This window comes from Mobula birostris, chromosome 7 (assembly GCF_030028105.1).
Source record: "Mobula birostris isolate sMobBir1 chromosome 7, sMobBir1.hap1, whole genome shotgun sequence".
NCBI classification, from domain to species: domain Eukaryota; kingdom Metazoa; phylum Chordata; class Chondrichthyes; order Myliobatiformes; family Myliobatidae; genus Mobula; species Mobula birostris.
The window spans coordinates 153,146,467-153,171,087 of NC_092376.1; the positions used below are offsets into that span (position 1 = coordinate 153,146,467).

General features: G+C 40.7%; 1 protein-coding gene and 1 long non-coding RNA gene across 10 annotated transcripts in view; one reads left to right on the top strand and one right to left on the bottom strand.

Moving 5' to 3' along the window:
- Positions 1–22,912, top strand: LOC140200514 (uncharacterized). Its single transcript, XR_011886646.1, has 3 exons — positions 1–100; positions 18,878–19,031; positions 21,706–22,912. It is a non-coding gene; the product is annotated as an uncharacterized lncRNA (long non-coding RNA).
- Positions 1–24,621, bottom strand: part of LOC140200510 (rap guanine nucleotide exchange factor 6-like) — a 397,383-nt gene that overhangs the window by 260,112 nt on the left and 112,650 nt on the right. For all 9 annotated transcript variants that reach the window (XM_072263951.1, XM_072263945.1, XM_072263944.1 and 6 more), the window contains exons 3-4: positions 21,427–21,483; positions 19,652–19,735 (exon numbers count right to left, since the gene is read on the bottom strand). In XM_072263951.1, coding sequence (XP_072120052.1) covers positions 19,652–19,735; positions 21,427–21,483 — 141 coding nt within the window. The remainder of the gene's footprint in view (positions 1–19,651; positions 19,736–21,426; positions 21,484–24,621) is intronic.

The following is a 24,621-nucleotide window of genomic DNA, read 5'->3' on the forward strand; positions in this document are numbered from 1 at the left end:
AGTTGCTGGTGAACGCAGCAGGCCAGGAAGAGCATCTCTAGGAAGAGGTGCAGTCGACATTTCAGGCCGAGACCCTTCGTCAGGACTAACTGAAGGATGAGTGAGTAAGGGATTTGAAAGTTGGAGGGGGAGGGGGAGATCCAAAATGATAGGAGAAGACAGGAGGGGGAGGGATGGAGCCAAGAGCTGGACAGGTGATTGGCAAAGGGGATATGAGAGGATCATGGGACAGAAGGTCCGGGAAGAAAGACAAGGTGGGGGGGGACCCAGAGGATGGGCAAGAGGTATATTCAGAGGGACAGAGGGAGAAAAAGGAGAGTGAGAGAAAGAATGTGTGCATAAAAATAAGTAACAGATGGGGTACGAGGGGGAGGTGGGGCCTAGCGGAAGTTAGAGAAGTCGATGTTCATGCCATCAGGTTGGAGGCTACCCAGACAGAATATAAGGTGTTGTTCCTCCAACCTGAGTGTGGCTTCATCTTTACAGTAGAGGAGGCCGTGGATAGACATGTCAGAATGGGAATGGGATGTGGAATTAAAATGTGTGGCCACTGGGAGATCCTGCTTTCTCTGGCGGACAGAGCGTAGATGTTCAGCAAAGCGGTCTCCCAGTCTGCGTCGGGTCTCGCCAATATATAAAAGGCCACATCGGGTGCACCGGATGCAGTATATCACCCCAGTCGACTCACAGGTGAAGTGTTGCCTTACCTGGAAGGACTGTTTGGGGCCCTGAATGGTGGTAAGGGAGGAAGTGTAAGGGCATGTGTAGCACTTGTTCCGCTTACACGGATAAGTGCCAGGAGGGAGATCAGTGGGGAGGGATGGGGGGGATGAATGGACAAGGGAGTTGTGTAAGGAGCAATCCCTGCGGAATGCAGAGAGGGGGGGGGGGAGGGAAAGATGTGCTTAGTGGTGGGATCCCGTTGGAGGTGGCCGAAGTTACGGAGAATAATATGTTGGACCCGGAGGCTGGTGGGGTGGTAGGTGAGGACAAGGGGAACCCTATTCCTAGTGGGGTGGCGGGAGGATGGAGTGAGAGCAGATGTACGTGAAATGGGGGAGATGCGTTTAAGAGCAGAGTTGATAGTGGAGGAAGGGAAGCCCCTTTCTTTAAAAACTGAAGACATCTCCCTCGTCCTAGAATGAAAAGCCTCATCCTGAGAGCAGATGCGGCGGAGACGGAGGAATTGCGAGAAGGGGATGGCGTTTTTGCAAGAGACAGGGTGAGAAGAGGAATAATCCAGATAGCTGTGAGAGTCAGTAGACTTATAGTAGACATCAGTGGATAAGTTGTCTCCAGAGACAGAGACAGAAAGATCTAGAAAGGGGAGGGAGGTGTCGGAAATGGACCAGGTAAACTTGAGGGCAGGGTGAAAGTTGGAGGCAAAGTTAATAAAGTCAACGAGTTCTGCATGCATGCAGGAAGCAGCGCCAATGCAGTCGTCGATGTAGCGAAGGAAAAGTGGGGGACAGATACCAGAATAGGCACGGAACATAGATTGTTCCACAAACCCAACAAAGAGGCAGGCATAGCTAGGACCCATACGGGTGCCCATAGCTACACCTTTAGTTTGGAGGAAGTGGGAGGAGCCAAAGGAGAAATTATTAAGAGTAAGGACTAATTCCACTAAACGGAGCAGAGTGGTGGTAGAGGGGAAGTGATTAGGTCTGGAATCCAAAAAGAAGCGTAGAGCTTTGAGACCTTCCTGATGGGGGATGGAAGTATATAAGGACTGGACATCCATGGTGAAAATAAAGCGGTGGGGGCCAGGGAACTTAAAATCATCGAAAAGTTTAAGAGCGTGAGAAGTGTCACGAACATAGGTCGGAAGGGATTGAACAAGGGGTGATAAAACAGTGTCGAGGTCTGCAGAAACGAGTTCGGTGGGGCAGGAGCAAGCTGAGACAATAGGTCAGCCAGGACAGGTAGGTTTGTGGATCTTGGGTAGGAGATAGAAACAGGAAGTGCGAGGTGTGGGAACTATAAGGTTGGTAGCAGTGGATGGGAGATCCCCTGAGCGGATAAAGTCAGTGATGGTGTGGGAGACAATGGCCTGGTGCTCCTTAGTGGGGTCACGATTGAGGGGTAAATAAGAGGAGGTATTCGCGAGTTGTCGCTGTGCCTCAGCAAGGTAGAGGTCAGTACGCCAGACTACAACAGCACCCCCCTTATCGGCGGGTTTAATAATAAGGTTAGGATTAGTGCGGAGGGAGTGGAGAGCAGAGCGTTTGGAAGGAGTGAGGTTGGAATGGGGACAAGGTGCGGTGAAGTCGAGACGGTTGATGTCCCGTCGGCAATTAGCGATAAAGAGATCCAGAGCAGGCAGAAGACCAGAGCGGGGTGTCCATGAAGAAGAGAAGGGTTGAAGACGGGAGAAAGGGTCATCGGTGGGGGTGGAAGAGTCCTTGCCGAAGAAGTAGGCTCGGAGACGGAGACGGAGACAGCGGAAGAAAAGTTCTGCATCGTGGCGAACACGGAACTCACTGAGGTGTGGGCGAAGGGGGACAAATGTGAGGCCCTTACTGAGAACAGAGCGTTCTGCCTCCGACAGTTGAAGGTCAGAGGGGATGGTAAAGACCCGGCACGGATGAGAGCTGGGATCAGAGGGGGGAGGGGGGAGGCTGGGGGTGTCAATGGAGAGGGGAGGGTTGGGGTGAGAGGAAGATGGAGCCTCCGAGGGCCCAGGAGTTGACGGTGGGATCTGAGGAAGGCGGGGCTGTGGAGTGGTGGTGGGGGAAGGGGAGACGGGAGTCACAACAGCAGCACATAAAGACCCGGCCTGGAGTTCAAGGCTGGAATCTTGAGAGCTGGGATCAGAGGGGGGAGGGGGGAGGCTGGGGGTGTCACTGGAGAGGGGAGGGTTGGGGTGAGAGGAAGATGGAGCCTCTGAGGACCCAGGAGCTGACGATGGGATCTGAAGGAGACGGGGTTGCAGAGTATTGGTGGGGGTAGGGGAGACGGGAGTCACAACAGCAGCACATAAAGACCTGGCCTGGAGTTCAAGGCTGGCGTCGCAGTTGGTGGTTGCGCAATCGCTGTGAAGGTGTCCATGGTCGTTGCTGGAGTCCGGGTTTTGAATATGCCCTGAGGTGTTGGAGCCGCCGAGATCAGTGGCAGGGGCCGCAATCTGAAGTTCATGCCTGCTAGTGTCGGGGCCGGCAGGCTCTGGAGTCCGTAGATGTAGGATCTTGCCATCTTTGCCTAACATGACAAAGTCAAAAAAACGGCGATTGCAGGCGTGAATCCAACGGAGGATGAAATAACGGGTAGGACCATTACAGACGGTGAAGAAAGTGTCCCGAAGGTGACATTTTATGAATGTGGTTTAAAATATTTTCACCTTGCTTTGCAGTTCATTGTTCATGTATTTTTTTTTGCAACACAGGAAGCAAATCTTTAAATTTCCTATTTTCCTAGCATGACATTTCACTTCCTATTATCAGTAATTATCAAGTGAAATGTCAGCCTTTAACTTGAGGTGATCAAAATCCTTAGTTATAGAAAGTTGAGCATTCACCCTAAATTTAGGTAGAAATTGGACACTTCAACTCAAAACAGCAACCCAGAAATGCACCAAAATTTTACAAAAAGCAGCAAGAATGGTTGACACCCATAACATTATCACAATATAGGCAACACCCAGTCACGCAAAGGTTCCATTCCTGAAGCCGATTTCTTTGTAATCAGAAATGCTCATTTTCTGTATCTATCTATATTATACTGTTCTACAGGCACTTCCTTCATTTTATTGAATAAGACCCAAACAATACACGTAATTAAAGTAATGAATAATATAATGTACTCTTGAGCTGGAGTCCTTAAGGCAATCCTACATGCAGTTCAATGCTGACTGGCAACTCCTGCCACACTGCTGGACCAAACTATATCAGCATCTGCCATTCCTTTGGGCTCAACAGATGGGTGGAGAGGGAGAGCGTTCTGTATGGGCAACAACTTGCCCTCATATAGTACTGCCCAGGCTTGCGTATCTGGACAACTAGGACGCAACGGAGGCCTCAACTCAAGTCAACTGAATATAATGTATCATTAATGAATACGACATTTTATTATAAATAGTAGTTTGAAAACTCCTCCAAAGTATATGGCAAAATTGGTGTAATAATCAGATTTCTGTAAGTCAGGTTGTTCATAACATGGGGACCCCCTACATCTGGAAAATTCACATATTGATGTATTAGGGAGAAAATGTCGATGTTTAAACCACACAACATTGTATTTTTCATTTCATTGGAAATTTGAACTTTTTCTTGGAATTTGACTGGCCTTACCTTCTGTAGTTCCCTAATAATATTTTCAATATGAATAAGCACGAAAAAGTTCATTTTAACAATGCTTTGCTGAGAATTAGTTGTCAGAAAAGATTTTATTAACAAATATATGTGATGTTTGCCTGCATATTATATGGATAATCCATATTGCTGTTCAGAGGCAATACCAGCATAAAGATGAATTGTCACAACTCAGAAAACCACAAGTGCTTTAGAACACCGTAACTTTGTCAGAAGTGCAGCAAATGTCCTGCTTAAATGCAAGATATATAGGCATAGAGCAGAGAAGCCATGAGGAAATGCCGGCTCATTTTATAGACTGAGTTATACAGCACAGAAATTAGCCCTTTGGCCCAACTCATTAAGCTTATCCCATTTGCCTGTATTTAGTCCATTTTCTCTAAATGTTTCCAATCCATAAACCCATCCAAATCTCTTTTAAATGTTGTATATGGACACACTATGTGAAAAAAAAGTGTGCCCCTCAGATTCCCTTTTAGTTCTACCCTTCTCAACTTAAACCTACAGTGGCATGCAAAAGTTTGGGCACCTCTGGTCAAAATTTCTGTTACTGTGAATAGTTAAGTGAGTAGATGAGCTGATCTCCAAAAGTTATAATGTTAAAGATGAAACATTCTTTTCAACATTTTAAGCAAGATTACTGTATTATTTTTGTTTTGTACCATTTTAGAGTGAAAAAATGGAAAGGAGCACCATGCAAAAGTTTGGACACCACAAGAGATTTGAGCTCTCAGATAACTTTTACCAAGGTCTCAGACCTTAATTAGCTTGTTAGGGCTATGGCTTGTTCACAGTCATCATTAGGAAAGGCCAGGTGATGCAAATTTCAAAGCTTTATAAATACCTTGACTCCTCAAACCTTGTCCCAACAATCAGCAGCCATGGGCTCCTCCAAGCAGCTGCCAGGCACTCTGAAAATTAAAATAAATGATGCCCACAAAGCAGGAAAAGACTATAAGAAGATAGCAAAGCGTTTTCAGGTAGCCGTTCCCTCAGTTCGTAACGTAATTAAGAATTGGCAGTTAACAGGAGTGGTGGAGGTCAAGTTGAGGTCTGGAACACCAAGAAAACCTACCGAGAGAATTGCTCGTAGGATTGCTAGAAAGGCAAATCAAAACCCCAGTTTGACTGCAAAAGACCTTCAGGAAGATCTAGTAAACTCTGGAGTGGTGGTGCACTGTTCTAGTGTGCAGCGACACCTGCACAAATATGACCTTCATGGAAGAGTCATCAGAAGAAAACATTTCCTGCGTCCTCACCACAAAATTCAGCGTCAGAAGTTTGCGAAGGAACATCTAAACAAGCCTGATGTATTTTGGACTGATGAAGTTAAAATAGAAATTTTTGGCTGCAATGAACAAAGGTATGTTTGGAGAAAAAAGGGTGCAGACTTTCATGAAAAGAACACCTCTCCAACTGTTAAGCATGGGGGTGGATCGATCATGCTTTGGACTTGTGTTGCAGCCAGTGGCACAGGGAACATTTCACTGGTAGAGGGAAGAATGAATTCAATTAAATACCAGCAAATTCTGGAAGCAAACATCACACCATCTGTAAAAAAGCTGAAGATGAAAAGAAGATGACTTCTACAACAGGATAATGATCCTAAACACACCTCGAAATCCACAATGGACTACCTCATGAGGCGCAAGTTGAAGGTTTTGCCATGGCCCTCACAGTCCCCCGACCTAAACATCATCGAAAATCTGTGGATAGACTTCAAAAGAGCAGTGCATGCAAGACAGCCCGAGAATCTCACAGAACTAGATGCTTTTTGCAAGGAAGAATGGGCAAAAATCCTCCCAAACAAGAATTGAAAGGCTCTTAGCTGGCTACAGAAAGCGTTTACAAGCTGTGATACTTGCCAATGGGGGTGTTACTAAGTACTGACCATGCAGGGTGCCCAAACTTTTGCTTTGGGCTCTTTTCCTTTTTTGTTATTTTGAAATTGTAAAAGATGGAAATAAAAAAGTAATCTTGCTTAAAATATTAAAGAAATGTGTCATCTTTAACCTTATGCCTTTTGGAAATCAGGTCATCTTTTACTTGCTTAGCTATTCACAGTAACAGAAATTTTGACCGGGGTGCCCAAACTTTTGCATACCAGTGTATGCCCTCTGGTTTTAAACTTTGCTATCCTGGGGAAAAGACAGACTATGTAGCCCATTTTTTTAATCTTTATAAGTTCACCCCCCAGCCTCTTGTACTCCAAGGAAAGGTCCCAGACTATCCCATCTCTACTAATAACTCAGGCTATCTGGTCCAGGCATCACACCTGTGAACCTTTCCTGTACCCTTTTAAGGATAATTAGTTTGAAAAATATTCAGGTAAAGACATTCTTGCAATGAAAGATGTTCTCTTCTCTCTCTCTCTCTCTCATGAGAAAATGTCTTTATAAAGGCAGTATCAACATTTCAAACAACTCTTACTGCTTTGCTAACACTGACTGGCAAGTTGTGTGCACAAATGAAAGATACTTATTTAAACCATTTTAACTAATCTATCAGATTACTAAATCTATCCAGAATTCTGTACCTGTGACTCAACACCAGATTCTGCAAAAAGGACCCTAACCTCTGAATATGGCTTTATGTTTAAAGCACATGTGAATCATTAAATAGGTTCCCAAATAAAAGCAATACTCCATTGAGTGCAATTCCTGCAACACATGGAGGTTCATAAAATTTGTACTGACTTCAAAAAGAAATCCTAATTAAGAACATGAGTAGACAATTCAGTCTCTTGTGTGTCCCATCATTCAGTAAGATCACGGTTGTTCTTTTACCTCAGCACTATTTTCCTTCATTAATCCCTTATTCCTTGATTCTTTTAATATCAAAGTCAATCTCTGGTTATAAAAAGTTACAGATGCTTAAAAATAAATCCTCACTGCAATGCAGTCAATCTTACAAAAGAATATATCATTAATGGATCCATTAAATATTTTAACAAAACCAGAATTTTTCAAATTAACTGCAAATAGTTACTGGAAGAATCTGTTTGATTAAAATTCCAGCTACAAACAACACACAGGACTCTGAAAAAGGATAAAGTAAAACATACCATTAGCTGGATGACTTTGTGTAAATTTTCTTTACCTCGTCTAAAGCACCATTTTCCTCCGAAATAACTTCCATTCATGAATGCAGAAGTACACCACCAACTCACCAAGATCAAACTGTACTATAGGTCTTGGTTAGCAAATATCGCTGTTATAGTACAACTCTGTATTAAGCCCAGCTGAATTAAGAAGACAAAACAGAGTGTCCAAGTAAAACTAGCTTGGGAAAAAATACTGAAGTGAATATAAAATTTCACTTCAAAATTGTTGCAGGAAAGTTCATTTGCAACTGAGTAACTTGCTTTAGGCCAGAAACACGGTTTGCCTCTGTTTCTTTTCCAGACTTGAGCTTCCTCTTTTACAGTTTTTCCCCTTCCATTCTCTGAATGTGAAAGCCAGCATTGAAATTGGCTCTCTGCTCACCAGGAGCAAGGCATGTGCATTTCCTGCTGAAAATTATCTCACAGACTCAAAAACAACATGGTTAAATTGCTCTGAAGTCGACAATTTTGCCTGCATACCAGCTTGAGACTTCAACTGCTATCTGGCAGCTGCAGCTCATCAATACAATGTAGACGACAAATACACTGTGACCATGATTTAAATTTTCCAAAGCAGGATGGCACGCCCTTTCAACCCACGGCCTGACCTCTTTTCCCAACCATGCCTAGATTAAATGAAAAAAAAAACAAAATATTAAACTTGAGAAATTAGGTTGCCTAAACAAGTAAGTGTTTTGCCTTGTCTTGTAGAAACCCCTGCTTTTTTCAACAAAAGGTAATTAAACACAAGAAATAATAGCCCAAATTCAGTGAGTCACACACAGGGAGATTACTAAGAGAAAAATAAACAGATGCTTAAAAAAATACTGAAAGTTGTATAGATCAACCATTGACTGCAGAATTAACAAGTGCACTTGCTCTGCTCTCCTCTCTCATGCACTGGATTTAGACAAACACAAGAAAAGCTAGTGACCTGAAATTAATCATGTACATTAAATTTGGTGTTCATTTGTAAGATGCTTTAACATGTGTACTTTTGTATTAATAATACATTGCTACTATGATTCTGAACTGTTACACTAAAAATAAACCTTTCTATTGGGAAGAAATAACGTTCAATACAATTTATTCAATTTGAAGAGAAGCATTTTTAAATTAAACACTAAAGATATCACAATTCTGTGAACATTTTAAGCTAACCCAATAGGTTATTCTTGCGAATAAAATCAAATCTGTCATCTATACATATTTTTGTCCATGGTTTCTGGTGTGTAAGTGCTAAGCTACTCTCCCATGTACTAAGTAAACAAAGCCATTCTTAAACTACTTTACCACAAAATTTACATCAATATTTTCCAAAATATATTGATCTCTAAGCAAACACACAATTGCATATTAGGACAAATACAATGACAGACAATTAAACAAGTTAGTTTGTGCTAACTTGCCTTAGTTTTAAATAATTCAGTGAATTTGAAGCAGTAAAAGTATTCTGATGTACTACAATATTGTGGTAACTTGTAGAGCTGATATTCCAGAGACATTACCTCTGCATGGGAATCATTTTCAGTAAATATTTTTCACGCAGAACACAATGTAGAATATAGAATCCATCCTCCCTCCTCTCTAGCAAATGACAATTAAAACATAGGCAAATAATCCAGAAAGTTCAAGTTCAAATCCCACCAAGTCAACTTCAAATTTTGAAAAATACACACAAAATGCTAGAGGAACTCAAATCAAAATTTTGAATTTAGCTTTTAAAATATTCTGGATTTGCAAACTGGAATCAGCTTAAATAATCATGAAGCAATTTGTTTAACATGACCTAATGGCATTTAGTTTTATGCAAGGAGATTGGTTTTCCTTACCCTTACATCAAAAAAATTCTCCTCCAATTGTTATCAAGATTTCCTAATGTCATTTCCAGTACATAAGTGTAAAGGAGAACAAAATAAGAATAACACAATAAGAATTCTTAAACAACAATAAATATATATACATATACATATCTTATATACATATATTGATTGTATATCCATAAAGTAATACTCGGCAGGGGAATGTCTGAACATAAGATGACTGACAGGAAATGATAAAGTAGTGGTGGTTGGGGGTATGGAGGGGTGGGTTACTGGGTGGTGGTGTTGATCAGTCTTACTGCTTGGGGAAAGTAACTGTTTTTGAGTCTGGTGCTCCTGGAATGGATACTATGTAGCCTACACCCTGATGGAAGTGACACGAACAATCTATGAGCAGGGTGACTATGATCTTTCATGATGTTACTAACCCTTAATCTGGCATTTTTCTGTACATTTATACTTGATGCCAGGTAGACTGGCGCTAGGGATGCACTGAGCAATTTTGACTACCCATTGCAGAGCCTTCCTGTCCAGCACAGTGCAGTTTCCATATCATACACTAATGTAGCTGCTTAGGATGCTCTCTACTGCGCATATGTAGAATAACGTGAGTATAGATATGTATAGTCCAGCTCTCATCAGCTTTCCTCAGAAAGTAGGTGTCTCAAACCAAGCAATGATCAAGGCAACTAAGAAAGGACAACAATTGTCCCGTTTGCCAATAATAAGCAACACCAATATCCAAGAGTGAATACTTGATTGATATCAATAATAGCAATTAAATACAGGTTTCCCCCACTATCCGAAGGTACAGCGTTCCTATGAAACGGTTTGTAAGCCGGAATGTCATAAAGTGAATAAGCAATTACCATTTATTAATATGGGAAAAATTTTTGGGTTTTCCCAGACCCAAAAAATAACCTACAAAATCATGCCAAATAACACATAAAACCTAAAATAACAGTAACATATAGTAAAAGCAGGAATGATATGATAAATACACAGCCTATATAAAGTAGAAATACTTTTCTGCAGCACTACCTAGCGCAGTGAAAATCTCACAGCAGCACTCTCGGCGGAAGCGCTCTCGGCAGAAACACAGTGCAAACGCTCTTGGCAGAAACACTTTACGCTATGAAGCTGCCAAATCATACCAAATTACACATAAAAATACACAGCCTATATAAAGTAGAAATAATGTATGTACAGTGTAGTTTCACTTACCGGAATCGGGAAGACTCCAATAAATTGCAGTTTCGTCACAGTTAAACATTTGCTTATACGAATAACCACCTTCTGTGATTATTTTCTTCCGTTCTGCTGGGAACTTTTCGGCAGCTTCAGTATCAGCCAAAGTACCCTCTCCAGTAAACGTTAAACTATGAAGCTGCCCTTGCCTCAGAAACCGATCAAACCACCCATGACTACCTTTAAATTCCACTTTCGCAACACTTTCATCACCAACGTCCAGTGCTTTCTGTTTCAGCTTATTAAAAAGACAGACCGATTTCTCCTTAAGTATAAGAAAACTTAACGGAACACCACGCTTTGTACACCCATCAATCCACTCAAGCAAAAGACTTTCCATTTTATCCATTATTGGATGCCGACTAAGAGAGACCATGTTGCTACAAGCAGAACCAACAGTAACATTGGCAGCTTTCAAAATTCTTTCTCTCTGCATATAAATAGTGCGAACGGTGGACACAGGCAGGTTCAATGCGTGGACAATGTCCTTACTTCGTTCACCACGATCGAAACGCTTAATTATGTCTAGTTTTACGCTAAGTGTAACACCCTTACAAGGTCTTTTAGGCTTTTTCGATACCTTAGAACTCATCTTGCTAACGGATGCACAAAATAAATCGAAATAAAGCATGTGTTTAAGCAATGGCAGCTAGAATGCAGTTCTGGGGGAGGAGCTTGGCTGTTTGGACACGTGCTGCCTTTTTTTTGTAACAGTGAAAGCACCTTCTGTTAGCGAAAACAGGTAACTAATGTAGGTCTTTCGTAACAGCAAGGTGTCGTAAAGCAAACGTTCGGAAAACGGGGGCCACCTGTAATTGATATTGAAATTGCCCAAATCCAAATCAGTCAAATATTCAAGCCAAGCTCTCTACTATTCAAAAGCACCTTTTGCATATACATATATATTTTTTTTAAGTTTAAGAAAGAATATGGAAAAAATCCTGGATTATACTTCTCAGTTTCAGTGATTTTGTAGTGTCTCATCTTAAAATGCACCTCTGGAGTCCAAAAGGCACAAGACAGTACCATCCCAGTTTGCACAACTACACTCAGCACAATTTCATTACTTTTGTATTAGTATTCATTATTACCATGTATAGTATTTACTCTTGAGTTGTATGCAAGAAATTTCACCTGCCCCTCACATTAAACTAGCCTAATCTAATCTTAATTTTGAATGATATTCTCTCCTTCATTGGGAAGGCAACTTTCAATTCATATCAACTAATGCTGCGAAGGAGAGAACTACATACAAAAAAAAACAAAGCAAAAGAAAACCAATAGCACTTTGTTGAAAGTCACTTCCAACCTTTAGCTGATTATCACAGAGATTTTTGATGGAAAGAAGTGAAAGAGTCAAAGGTAGATCCTTGGATGAATCCAGAAGAAATGACAAGTAACAAGTCATGTGGTTAAGAGTTAAATTGTACCACAAAGGCAAAATCCAAAAGGACAAAGAATGCAGGACCGAAGGTGCTGTACTTAAATGCACGTAGCATTCAGAATAAGGTGGACGAACTCGTGGTGCAATTAGAGGTTGGACATCGCTGAATTGTGGCTGAAAAGAGGCCATAGTTGGGAGATTAACATCAAAGGATATACTTTGTATCAAAAGGACAGGCAGGAAGGCATAGGTGGTGGTGTTAGTAACAGATGGAATTTCATATTTAGAAAGAGGTGACAGAGTCAGAGAATGTTGAAACCTTCAAGGTGGAGGTAAAAAACTGCAAAGGTAAAAAAAAAATCATTGTGGGAATTATATATAGGCCTCCAAATAGTAGCCAAGATGTGCGGTTGAGATTGCAAAGGGAGCTGGAAAAGACATGCGAAAAGGGTAATGACACAATTGTAATGGGGGACTTCAATATGCAAAAGAAGTGGGAAGAGCAGGTTGGTGTCAGATTGCAAGAGAGGGAATTTGTTGAATGCCTAATCGGTGGCTTTTTAGAGCAGCTTGTGCTTGAGTCTACTTGAGGAAAGGCTATCTTAGATTGGGTGTTGTGTATTAGGGAGCTTAAGGTAAAGGAACCCTTAGGAGCCATTGATGATAATATGATTGAACTGAATACTGCAATTTGAGAGGGAGAAGCGCAAGTCACATGTATCAGTATCGTAATGGAATAAAAGGGAATTACAGAGGCATGAGGGAGGAGCTTGCCCAGGTATTTTGGAGGAGGATACTGGCAGGGATGACAGCAGTGCAGAGACAGCTGGTTTCTGGGAATAGTTCAAAAGCCGCAAGATAGATATGTCCCACAGAAGTAGTTGTTCTCAAACAGCAGGAGTAGGCAATCGTGGCTGACAAGAGAAGTTAAGGACTGCATAAAAGCCATGAAAAGGTCATATAAAATGGCAAAAGTAAGTGGGCAGTTGGATGATTAGGAAGCTTTTAAAATCCAACAAAAGACAACTAAAAAAGCTATCGAAGGGAAAAGAGAAAATATGAGGGCAAACTAGACAACAATATAAAGCAACATATCAGAAGTTTTTTTCAGTTATATAAAGAGTAAAAGGGAGGCGAGAGTTGATATTGGACCATGGAAAATGATGGTGATGAAGCAGTAATGGGGGTCAAAGAAATGACAGATGAATTTAATAGATACTTTGCATTAGTCTTCACTGTGGAAGACACTAGCAGGGTGCCAAAGGTCCATGAGTGTGAGGCAACAGGTGTGAGTACCATTGCTATTACAAAGGAAAAAGTGCTCGCTAAACTCCAAGGTCTTAAGGTCGATAAGTCACCTGGACCAGATGGACTACATCCCAGAACCTAAAGAGAGGTTGCTAAAGAGATAACAAATGCATTGGTCATGCTCTTTCAAGTATTACTTGATTTTGGCACGGTCTTGAAGGACAAGAAGATTACACATGTCACTCCACTCTTTAAGAAGGGAGGAAGGCAAAAGAAAGGAATTATAGGCCAGTTAGCCTAACTTCAGTGTTTGGGAAAGTGTTGGAATCTATTATTATACAGCCTCAAAACTGAGTGGTAACCTTTTAGAACAGAGATAAGGAGGAATTTTTGTAGCCAGAGAGTAGTGAATCTGTGGAATGCCTTGCCACAGACTACGCTGGAGGCCAAGTCCGTGGCTATATTTAATATGGAAGTTGATAGTTTCCTGATCAGTCAGGGCATCCAAGGATATGGTAAGAAGTTAGGTGTATGGGGTTGAGTGGGATCCAGGACCAACCATAATGGAATGGCGGCGCAGACTTGACGGGCTGAATGGTCTAATTCTGCTCCTATGTCTTATCATCTTATGGTCTTATGATCTGCAGTTCATTGTCAATAAGCTTACAAGTCAGTCTAGTTACAAAGGAAAACAGAAGAATTTACTGAAGTTCATAAAGTCAAACCTCAGAGAGCTTTATAGGAGGGGAGTTGTTTGGTAAACAAAAGGACATGAGAAACAAAGAAATGCTTTAAATCACTGAAACATAGGTTCCTATAGGATCTTTGCATTTCTGGGAGGTACCTGCATAGGGGTTTATTACATATGGCTTTCATTCCTACACTCCAGGTGCCTAATACAAACTAAATAATTTGCATTTTAAATGTGCAAATTTACAAAAAGAAAAAAATATTTTGCTGAATTCAGTCAATACTTGCAAGGCTTTAATTAGTTCAAATTTATCCCTTTTTGCTTCAACGAATTTCCAATTTGTACTTTCTGCCTCCACTTATATACAACAGCACACTGATCAAGTCGCGACCTCCCACGTCATTCCCCAAGTACAAAAGTTATAACTTATTAATGTATGCATTACTAAATGACAATAAAAGAGGACTGCGTGTCCTCATAATCTAATCTAATCTAAAGTGCTGGAGCATTTCTCTGGGTTTCAATGTTTCTTCTGTCCTCTTAGAGAAGGATAGGTTCTATGCAACCTCTCTTTACCTTACTCAAAACCAGGAACTCAAACATTCAGTGTGAATATGTCCTACTACTATCAAAATACATTTTTAAACTAACAAAACTCCTTCAAAATACAATATTATTTTCCAAATGATAGTCCGCCACCTGCCTTCTTGATGTGATAATCAGTTTCAAAGAAAACAATTCCCAATGCAATGACACTTATTTCCCAATCTGCCTTTAAAATACAGAAACAAGTAGAATCTTTTACAAACAGGTCTCTATAGAACCCCGTAACATTTTATTTAAAAATTTATAAGAATTTACTGGTGACATAGTGCTGTGCAGAACAAAAAAAGCCCGACTGGAAAAGTACTGGGACTCTCCAAGTGGCCTTAACAACCATAAGTTATCAAGGATTGCAGTGGAAGATAAAGGAAGAAAGTCACCTAGGATTCTGCATCTTGATTACTCAGCTTTCTAGATGTAATTGATAAGATACTGTACCTCAAAGTAAAATGCTGCCAGATAGCTAAATTATATAGCAGCAGATTTTAAATTGGCTGAAATGATTTCTCCTTACTTGGTGGTTCACCCTGGGTATTTTGCAAGTACTGGCAAAACAAGCTTTGCACTTGATTACCTGCATTCAGAGCTAAAATATGCATGTTGGAGGCACGATAAGTTTGAAATTTTTTTTACTTCACTTAAAATGTTCATGGCAATGTGAACTTCATGAAAATCCCCAAATTCATCTGAACATCCCCATATGCTCCTCAATTCAAGGCAATAGCAATTAATCATGTTAATGGAACTGGAGTCATGGATGGGCCAAACCAGATAAATCTTCCCTGAACTATATTAGCAAATCAGATAATTTGTTACAACAATTAGTCCTGGAGTGTCGCTACACTTTTAGTGTCAACATAGCATGCTCACAACTCACTAATTCTAACTGTATGTCTTTGGAATATGGGAGGAACAGGAGCACCCAGAAGAAACCGATAGTCACAGAAAAAAACGTACAAACTCCTTACAGACAGCAGCGGGAATCAAAACCCTATCAGTGATCGCTGACACTGTAAAACAAATGCACTAACCGCTACGCTACTAAGCCACTTCATGGTTTTTGTAATTGATATACAATTTTTTTTTTTAATTCCTGACTTACTTTAATATCATAGTGGCATCCAAACATGTGCTCAGGATGCAAATACTCATGTTACCATATTATCACATATATACTGATACAGCATGTGCTCAGGATGCATTCCAACAGATGAATATATTAAAGGTCTAAAAGAAGGCATTCATATTATCAGCACTGTTATATTGGGTACCTGGTATGAAACTTCCCCTTCCTACTCTGCCCCAGGAACTTGGGCAGATCAAGCAACAAATCACACATGAATACATGTGGAGAGGAAGTCAGTGAAGGGTGGTATCCAGCAGGTTTAGATAAGTCTTGCGGCTGCACAGAACCACAAGATGGTGCACGGTTAGGGACTGGCACCACCTACTTCATGTTTTAAATGACTGACCAGATCCCAACTTCTCTCCCTTCACCTCCCAATGGATGTAATGAAACCTGCTGTCTCCCCCTCTCTTTATCTAACTGCAAAGCTCTCCTCACCCCAGTGATCTCACTATAGTAACAAGCTCAGCAATGGTAACAGGACTTTAAGCATGTTCAGCCAAAAATCGATGGAATCAAAATTGGTTTATATTGTCACGTGTACTGAGATACAGGGAAAAACTTGTCTTATACACTGTTCATACAAATCAATTCATTACATAATGCATTCAGATAGAACAAGGCAAAACAAGAGCTTTGCATAATGAAGTGCTACTGCTAAAAAAATGTGCAGTGTAGGTAAACATTAAAGTGCAAGTACATAATGGGGTAGATTGTGAGATCAAGAGTCCATCTTATTGCACTAGGGAACTATTGAATAGTCTTATTACACCACTCTATGTCTGGTGGTATGCCCTTTCAAGATTCTGTACTTTCTGCCCAAAAGACCATAATGAGGTAGATTGTGAGTTCAAGAGACCATCTTATCATACTAAGGAACCTTATTGGGATAGAGGCTCTTCTTGAGCTTGACAGTACATGCTTTTGGGCTTTTTGTATCTTCTCCTTGACAGAAAAGGGGAGAAGAGAGAATGCCCAGGTGGTGGGATCTTTGATTCTACTGGCTGCTTTATTGAGGCTACGATAAGTATAGGCAGAGTCCACAGAGGGGAGACTGGTTTCTGTGATATATTTCTTTGTCTCAACTCTCTGCAGTTTCTTACAATCTCGGGCACAATAGCTGGCATACCAAGCTGTTATGCATCCAAATAGGATGCTTTCTACAGTTCATCGATAAAAAATGGTAAGGGTCAATGGGGTAATACCAAATTTATTTAGATTCCTGAGGAAGCAGAGATTTTGGTAAGCTTTCTTGGCTATGGAATCTATGCAGTTGGACTGGGATAGGCTATTAATAATGGGAGAAAGTGGCTTCCATCAAATGGAGGTGATGAGAAAAATCACTTGATTCAAATGCTATGTCAACCAACAGAGATATTACTGCCAGACCCAAGGAATGGCATGGAAACAGTATTGAGCCCTGAGGCCCACATATTACCACACAGCAGCTGAACTACTCACATCAATACTGCAGTTTCAAGTGTTCAGGCTTGGAGATGCCACAAATGGACAAGAGTGAAAATGAAGCAATTTCACTACTTCAGCAGGTTAGGAACTATGAAGAATTTGAAGGTATCGACAATCATTTGTTGCAATGAAAATTAGAATTTGGAGGTAGCAATCTTTGAAAGTAATGTATGAAGGCAGTCCATTATCTACACTAGGTGTCTGATTTTGCAACACACACAAAATGCTGGAGGAACTCAGCAGGCCAGGCAGCTTCTATCAAAAGAGTAAACAGTCAACATTTTAGAGCAAGATCCTTCATCAGGACTCCCAGCGTACATTGAATGCATTCATCTGTTAATAACTATTAGGGACTAACACTCAGTTTTATACCTTTTTAACTATTTCCACGAAACTATGCATAATTGGGGCAGCCACTTAATTGGCAAAAATATACTGTCCCAAATAAGCAGAATCCACTGTGTCAAAAAGGGGTCAATTAAATCAGGTTGCAGAAGATGCTGTTACAATCATCATTAATGCTTAAAAACAAAACTTCTATTCTAACAACAGATCATTTAAAACCTTTATTTATTTAGAGATACAGCCTGAAACAGACCCTTCTGCCCAAATAAGCCACACAACCTAGCTAATCACAGGACAATTTACAATGGCAAATTAACCTACTAACTGGTATGTCTTTGGACCCTGGGAGGAAACCAGAGCACCCGAAGGAAACCCACGTGATTCACAGGGAGAACATACAAACTCCTTACAGACAGCGCTGGAATTGAACTCTCAACTCCGGAAAGCCCCAAGCTGTAACAGTGTTGAACTAACTGCTCTGCTACCACGGCACCCATCTCTGCCTCCGCTATCAGGAATACACCAGAGCTTTTTCCACTATTAAATAAGATACTAATAATTTTCACATTACTTTAATTATAAAAATAAAACAAAAGTTGGGGTACTTTTAATGTTCCTTTTTTTTCTAATAAGGTTCACTTCCTTATGTTTAGACTTCCACATTCAGTGATTAATGACTGTGGTAACTTTTTTAAAAATTATTTCTACTTCTATTCTAACATTTATATCTGTGCACTTGTAATGCTACTGTGACACTACAAAGTATCTACTCAATTCCACAAGTTGTCTCTCTTTAGGGTGCAACAAAGCAAACTTCAGGCTCTCAACACATAATTTTCTGTGTTTATAAGTTAACAAATGAAAGAAATGAAATTTTAAAACATAGGACATTATAGCACAGTAGAGGCCATTCAGCCCACAATGTTGTTCCGAGCTTTCAACCTACACCTAGACTAACCTAACCCTTCCCTCCTACATTACCCTCCATTTTCCTATCATCCATATGTCCATCTAAGAGTTTCTTAAATACCCCTAATGTATCTACCACCAACCCTGGCAGGGTGTTCCACACACCCACCACTGTGTGTAGAGATCTTACCTCTGACATCCCCCTTATACTTTCCTCCAATCACCTTAAAATCACGTCTCTTGATATTAGCCATATCATCCTAGGAAAAAGTATCTGGCTATCCACTCAATCTTTGCCTCTCACCATCTTGTACACCTGTATCGAGTCACCTCTCGTTCTCCTTTGCTCTAAAGAGAATAGTCCTAGCTTGCTCAAACTATCCTCATAAGACATGTTCTGTATTCCAAGATCCCTCTGTTAAGAATCCTGCAATTAATTCTGTGTTCTGTCTTCAAGTTCAACATTCCAAAGTGAATGACTTCATACCTTTAGGGTTGAAACCTTCGAGGGACAGTTTAGTGCAAGGCAATAAATACTGGCATTGATAGTAATATTTACATCAATGTGCTAATTTATAATGAAAAATAAATTTTAATCTCCTCTGTTCTTCTCTCCATAGATGCTGCCTAATTTAAGTATTTGCATAATTTTCTGTTTACTGTAAGACAGTAAGCCACTGGCAAGGTGAACAGTAACACCAGACACATAGCAAATGGAATGACACAGCGCCAGACAAAGGTGGCAAACGAAGTGGCGAGGGCTGGCAAGCAGTGGTGAGAACTAGTTCACTATTGCCATTAAACATGACTGAACATATCAATATCTGATTATGCATGTTAAATTAAAATGCATGTACTTTGAGTTGTTATAGTTTGGATTGTACCTTAGGCTCTTTCTGCAAAAAAAAAGTTGTGTTAACCAAATAAATAACCATGGGATAAAGCATAAACTGAAGACACCTGGGTAAGGAAGTTAAACCTTGGCTGCTTTGCAGCAAGGAACGTGCATCAATAACAAACAGTTAAAACTGAGATTATAAATCAACTATTTATGCAACTAAATGGTAAAAAGACCAGCTGTTAGAAATGTACTGCATTTCTCCCGCACAAAAATTTTAATTCCGTTCTGGCTTATTAGTTAATTTAAAATTCAGACAACTCACCTGAGAAAGGTCACCAGGAAAACACTAATAAACAGCAATGGGAACTGAGACAGAACTTAGCAAAACGAGTTAAGATTTCATTGCAACAATGGTCCCTTTACAATGTAGTTCAAGTGAATAAAAGTGGATATTTCTTAAATCCTGCAATACACTTGTTTTTCACTGGCAATTATTTGAGTGTCAAAATCTAAACATGGTTGTCTTTTACATAAAGAAAGGTGCATAAATTACCTGCAACGTGGGAGAAACATTGATTCTTTGATAAATACACATCCCGAAAGGAGGATATACCAGCAGGTTGCAATACTATCAGGACTAAACAAAAAGGAGAAAACAGGTTAAAGTATATTGTACAAAACACTAAAAGACAAAAGAAAATCTGTAGAATGATTTGATAAATTTGTAAATAGTCTGTCAAAGAAACAGAATAATTACATAGATAAATTTAAGCAGAACTAAATCATAGATATAGAACTGTTTGAGATCTGCCCACTATGGTGGTGTCACATGCAAGCTCCTAAATGGAGTATAGACAGAATCTGGACATTCAGTCGTGAGTCTATAGGGTGTAGAGGGGCTTTAAGGATGCAGCCTTATGGAGCACCAGTATTGAGAATAATAGTGGCAGAGCTATTGCTGGCTATCCTTCCTGACTGCGGAAGGTCAAGGATCCAGGAGGGGTCTTCAATGGGATTCAGGATCCTCGGTCTAGGAGTTTGCAGTACTGAAACTATAGTCAATAAATCAGGTGCCTTTGTTATTCAGATGTTCCAGGTATCAGTATAGGGCCAGGGAGATTGCATTCCCCGTGGACTTGTTTTAGCAGTGATCAAATCACAATGGGTCATGGGTCAAGGGTCAAGGTTGATTAAGAGACTGAAGTTGATGTGTGCCATAACTAGCCTCTCAAAGCACTTTGTGACAATAGAGGTCAGAGGATAAGACTGGCAGCTCTATCTATCCTTCACCATTCCTTGAACAGCATTTCAAAGGATAGTTAAGGGCGAATCATACCCGTGAGGGAGGAATGAGACAGACTGGAGAAGGATGACAGCTTACCTTCAAAGACACATTAAGAAACAAGATTTTATTTTACAATAACGTTGAAGTTTTAGATTGTCTATCATTAAATTAAAGTCTGTCATGAGCCTTGTGGCCCATCAGGCCGGTGCTTATGCGGGTTTCGATAGCGTGAAGCGACTGAGAGTACCAGACTCCGCCGCCCCCCCCCCACCCCCCGGATAGGATGCCAGTCTATCACATTGTCTATCATTGATACCACCCAAATTTAACTTTGCTAGCTGCCACTCATGCTCTAGAATTCAATACTCCGTTTCTATGATCACTACAGCAACTTTACTATGTACTGTACTCCTATAATCTTAGTAATTCTTATGACAAAATAGTTTACATGAGAATAAGTATTAATGCAGAACACTTTCCTCAACTAGAAAGAGACCTTGTTTCTCCAACTGTTAGGCTAATGTTCAATTTTCTCCTTCCATCAATCCAAAAACTCATCATGCTTAAAAACCTAAAATACACATTAAACATCAGCAGTCAACAGAATCCTCAGTGTGGTGAATCAAGACTCCTCTGCATCAGTCCTGGTCGATAATCAAAAATCAAATTTCCCACAACATTAGGAGTGACCGAATACTGGACAGGAATCAGTTGAACTGAGCGGCTACTTCATAGACCACTGTAATACAGATTTCACAGTGCTGCAATGAGGGAAGCTATATCTTCTACTGTTAATTTTACATCTTGAAATAGCAATAGAAATAACATATCTATTGATATTTCAAGATCAAACATTCACCCAAGCACCTAGAAAGCATTAGCATTTTTTAGTGAATTCTGCATAATTCAGCATTATTTGCACTGTAACAACGAAACCAGTGGATGTTTCTGCAAGGACAGGAAGAAACATTGCAACATAGAAATAAGTGTGAGTTTAAAACTGACAGAAACACATCGAAAGACGTGACATTACAACTACTTACTAGAACAAGACTTCATTGGCGTCATGCTTTTCATAACGTACTGTCGTGCACATCAACCTGAAAGACAAGCATTAGCATAGTGAAGGTCTAACATTATTCTATTGTAAATACCATTGCTAGATGATAACATTTGAATCTTCTGTAGAGGAAAATTAACTTCTAAACACCAGAAATAAATTAATAAATGGTTTCAAACTAAATTCAGGGTCAACAATAGAGGAAGTCCAAAAGATGACTGATCATTTTTGTTTCTAATTGCAGTTTACTTCTACATTTCAGAACTGGCATTCATGGGTGAAACTTGGATATCCAAGAACTACAAATATTCAGTCTGGAAGAACACAACAGATGGATGATCACTAAGAATGTAACATTTACCAAGAGATTCAAATAAGTTGCTCTGGTTGCCTCAGAAGGCATCAGATATATTCTCAACATCCCATTTGGGATTCCAATTAGGATCTCTAAACATTAGCTTTCTCTTTTTTTCCTAAAACCAAAATCAACAAAATCTCCAGAAAGGATTTACACCACTGAGTTGCAGTAATCCCACATAGCTAGACTAATAGGCAGCCTGTGATCCCAGGGGATCTTAGGTTTGTGCCTCTGGTGGACTGTGCCCTCTTCCAGGGCGCTAGCCTGGGGGAAAGATTTGAAGAACCGGCTGCTGCCCATGCAGCAGGTTCCCCCTCTCCACATCACTGATGTAGTCCAAGGAAAGGGTAAGTGCCGATACAGCTCGGCACCAGCGTCGTCACAGAAGTTGCCAGAGTGAAGTTGTAAACTACATCAAACTGCCTTAGGGACCACAGCTCCGGATTTCTTTCTCGGGGTGTACTCCCGAAGCTTTTCCCATGGATGGGTATGGCTGGAAGGCAGCGGAGGTTTAAAATCAGGGTTTTCCTTCTCCTAGGCGGGCTGCTGTCCAAGGCTGACAAACCCATCTTCCCGAAAGTTAGACCAACAGATCACAGAACTAGTAAATCAATTTCAGATTATTTCTGTAAAACAAATCCCAGTTCCTAAACATGGTTTATTAATTGTGAAACCTGAAGCAGATCAAAAAACAACTGAGACCAATCTGATCATCCAATGAAATGGTGCACGAATGCACTATATGAAAGGGAACAGAAGAATACCCCTGGGGTTCCTACAGTATTGGCGGATCTCTGTGTGCGGGGTTGTTATTAAAAGAAACAAACTGGTTATTCCAACTCTTCTAAGCCGATGTTAGTGAATTCTATGGGTGTATCCCTGGTGAGTAGTTTCCACATTTGCTCAATGCAGAGTGGTGGTGAATAGTTTCCCCATTTGCTCAACGCAGAGTGAGAATACAGTAAAACAAAACAATCCATTTAAGATGAACGCAGATAAAATAATTATCTAAAACACTTCAAATTAAAGATAGAGTCAGAATCAGGTTTATTATCACTAGCATGTGACGTGAAATTTGTTAACTTAGCAGCAGTTCAAAGCAATACATACTCTAGCAGAAAGAAAAAACAAATAAATAAAATAAAAATAATAATAAATAAACAAGTAAATCAATTACGCATGTTGAATAGATTTTTTAAAAACGTGCAAAAACAGAAATACTGTATATTAAAAAAAAGTGAGGTAGTGTCCAAAGCTTCAATGTCCATTTAGGAATTGGATGGCAGAGGGGAAGAAGCTGTTCCTGAATCGCTGAGTGTGTGCCTTCAGGCTTCTGTACCTTCTACCTGATGGAAACAGTGAGAAAAGGGCACGTCCCGGGTGCTGGAGGTCCTTAATAACAGACACTGCCTTTCTGAGACACCGCTCTTCAAAGATGTCTTGTGTACTTTGTAGGCTAGTGCCTAAGATGGAGCTGACTAGATTTACAACCTTCTGCAGCTTCTTTTGGTCCTGTGCAATAGCCCCTCTATACCAGACGGTGATGCAGCCTGTCAGAATGCTCTCCACAGTATACAATAGAAGTTTTTGAGTACTTGTTGACATGCTAGCTCCTAATAAAGTATAGCCGCTGTCCTGACTTCTTTATGACTACATCAATATGTTGGGACCAGGTTAGATACTCAGGGATCTTGACATCCAGGAACTTGAAGCTGCTCACTCTCTCCACTTCTATGAGGATTGGTATGTGTTCCTTCATCTTACCCTTCCTGAAGTCCACAATCAGCTCTTTCGTCTTACTGACGTTCAGTGCCAGGTTGTTGCTGCAGCACCATTCCACTAGTTGGCACATCTCACTTCTCTACACCCTCTCGTCATCACCTGAGATTCTACCAACAATGGTTGTATCATCAGCAAATTTGTAGATGGTATTTGAGCTATGCCTAGCCACACAGTCATGTGTATATAGAGAGTAAAGCAGTGGGCTAAGCACACACCCGAAATGCGCCAGTGTTGATCGTCAGGATATGTTATCATTGATCCACACAGACTGTGGTCTTCTGGTTAGGAAATCGAGGATCCAACTGCAGAGGGAAGTACAGAGGCCCAGGTTCTGCAACTTCTCAATCAGGATTATGGGAATAATGGTATTAAATGCTGAGCTATAGTCGATGAAAAGCATCCTGACGTAGGTGTTTGTGTTGTACAGGTAGTCTAAAGCCGTGTGGAGAGCCACTGACCTATTGTGGCGATAGGCAAATTGCAATGGGTCCAAGTCCTTGCTGAGGCAGGAGTTCAGTCTAGTCATAACCAACCTCTCAAAGCATTTCATCACTGTCTCTGTGAGTGCTACTGGACAATAGTCATTAAGGCAGCCTGCATTATTCTTCTTTGGCACTGGTATAATTGTTGCGTTTTTGAAGCAAGTAGGAACTTCTGCCCGTAGCAGTGAGAGGTTGAGAATGTCCTTGAATACTCCCGTTGGTTGGCACAGGTTTTCAGAGCCTTACCAGGTACTCCATCGGGACCTTCTGCCTCACGAGGGTTCACTCTCTTTAAAGACAGCCTAACATCGGCCTCTGAGACGGAGATCACAGGGTCATCAGGTGCAGCAGCGATCTCCACAGTTATATTTGTGTTCTCCCTTTAAAGATGTGCATAGAAGGCATTAAGTTAATCTGGTAGTGAAGTATCGCTGCCATTCATAGTATTGGGTTTCACTTTATAGGAAGTAATGTCTTGTAGACCCTGCTAGGGTTGCCGTGCATCTGATATCACCTCCAACCTTGTTCGAAATTGTCTCTTCGCCTTTGAAATAGC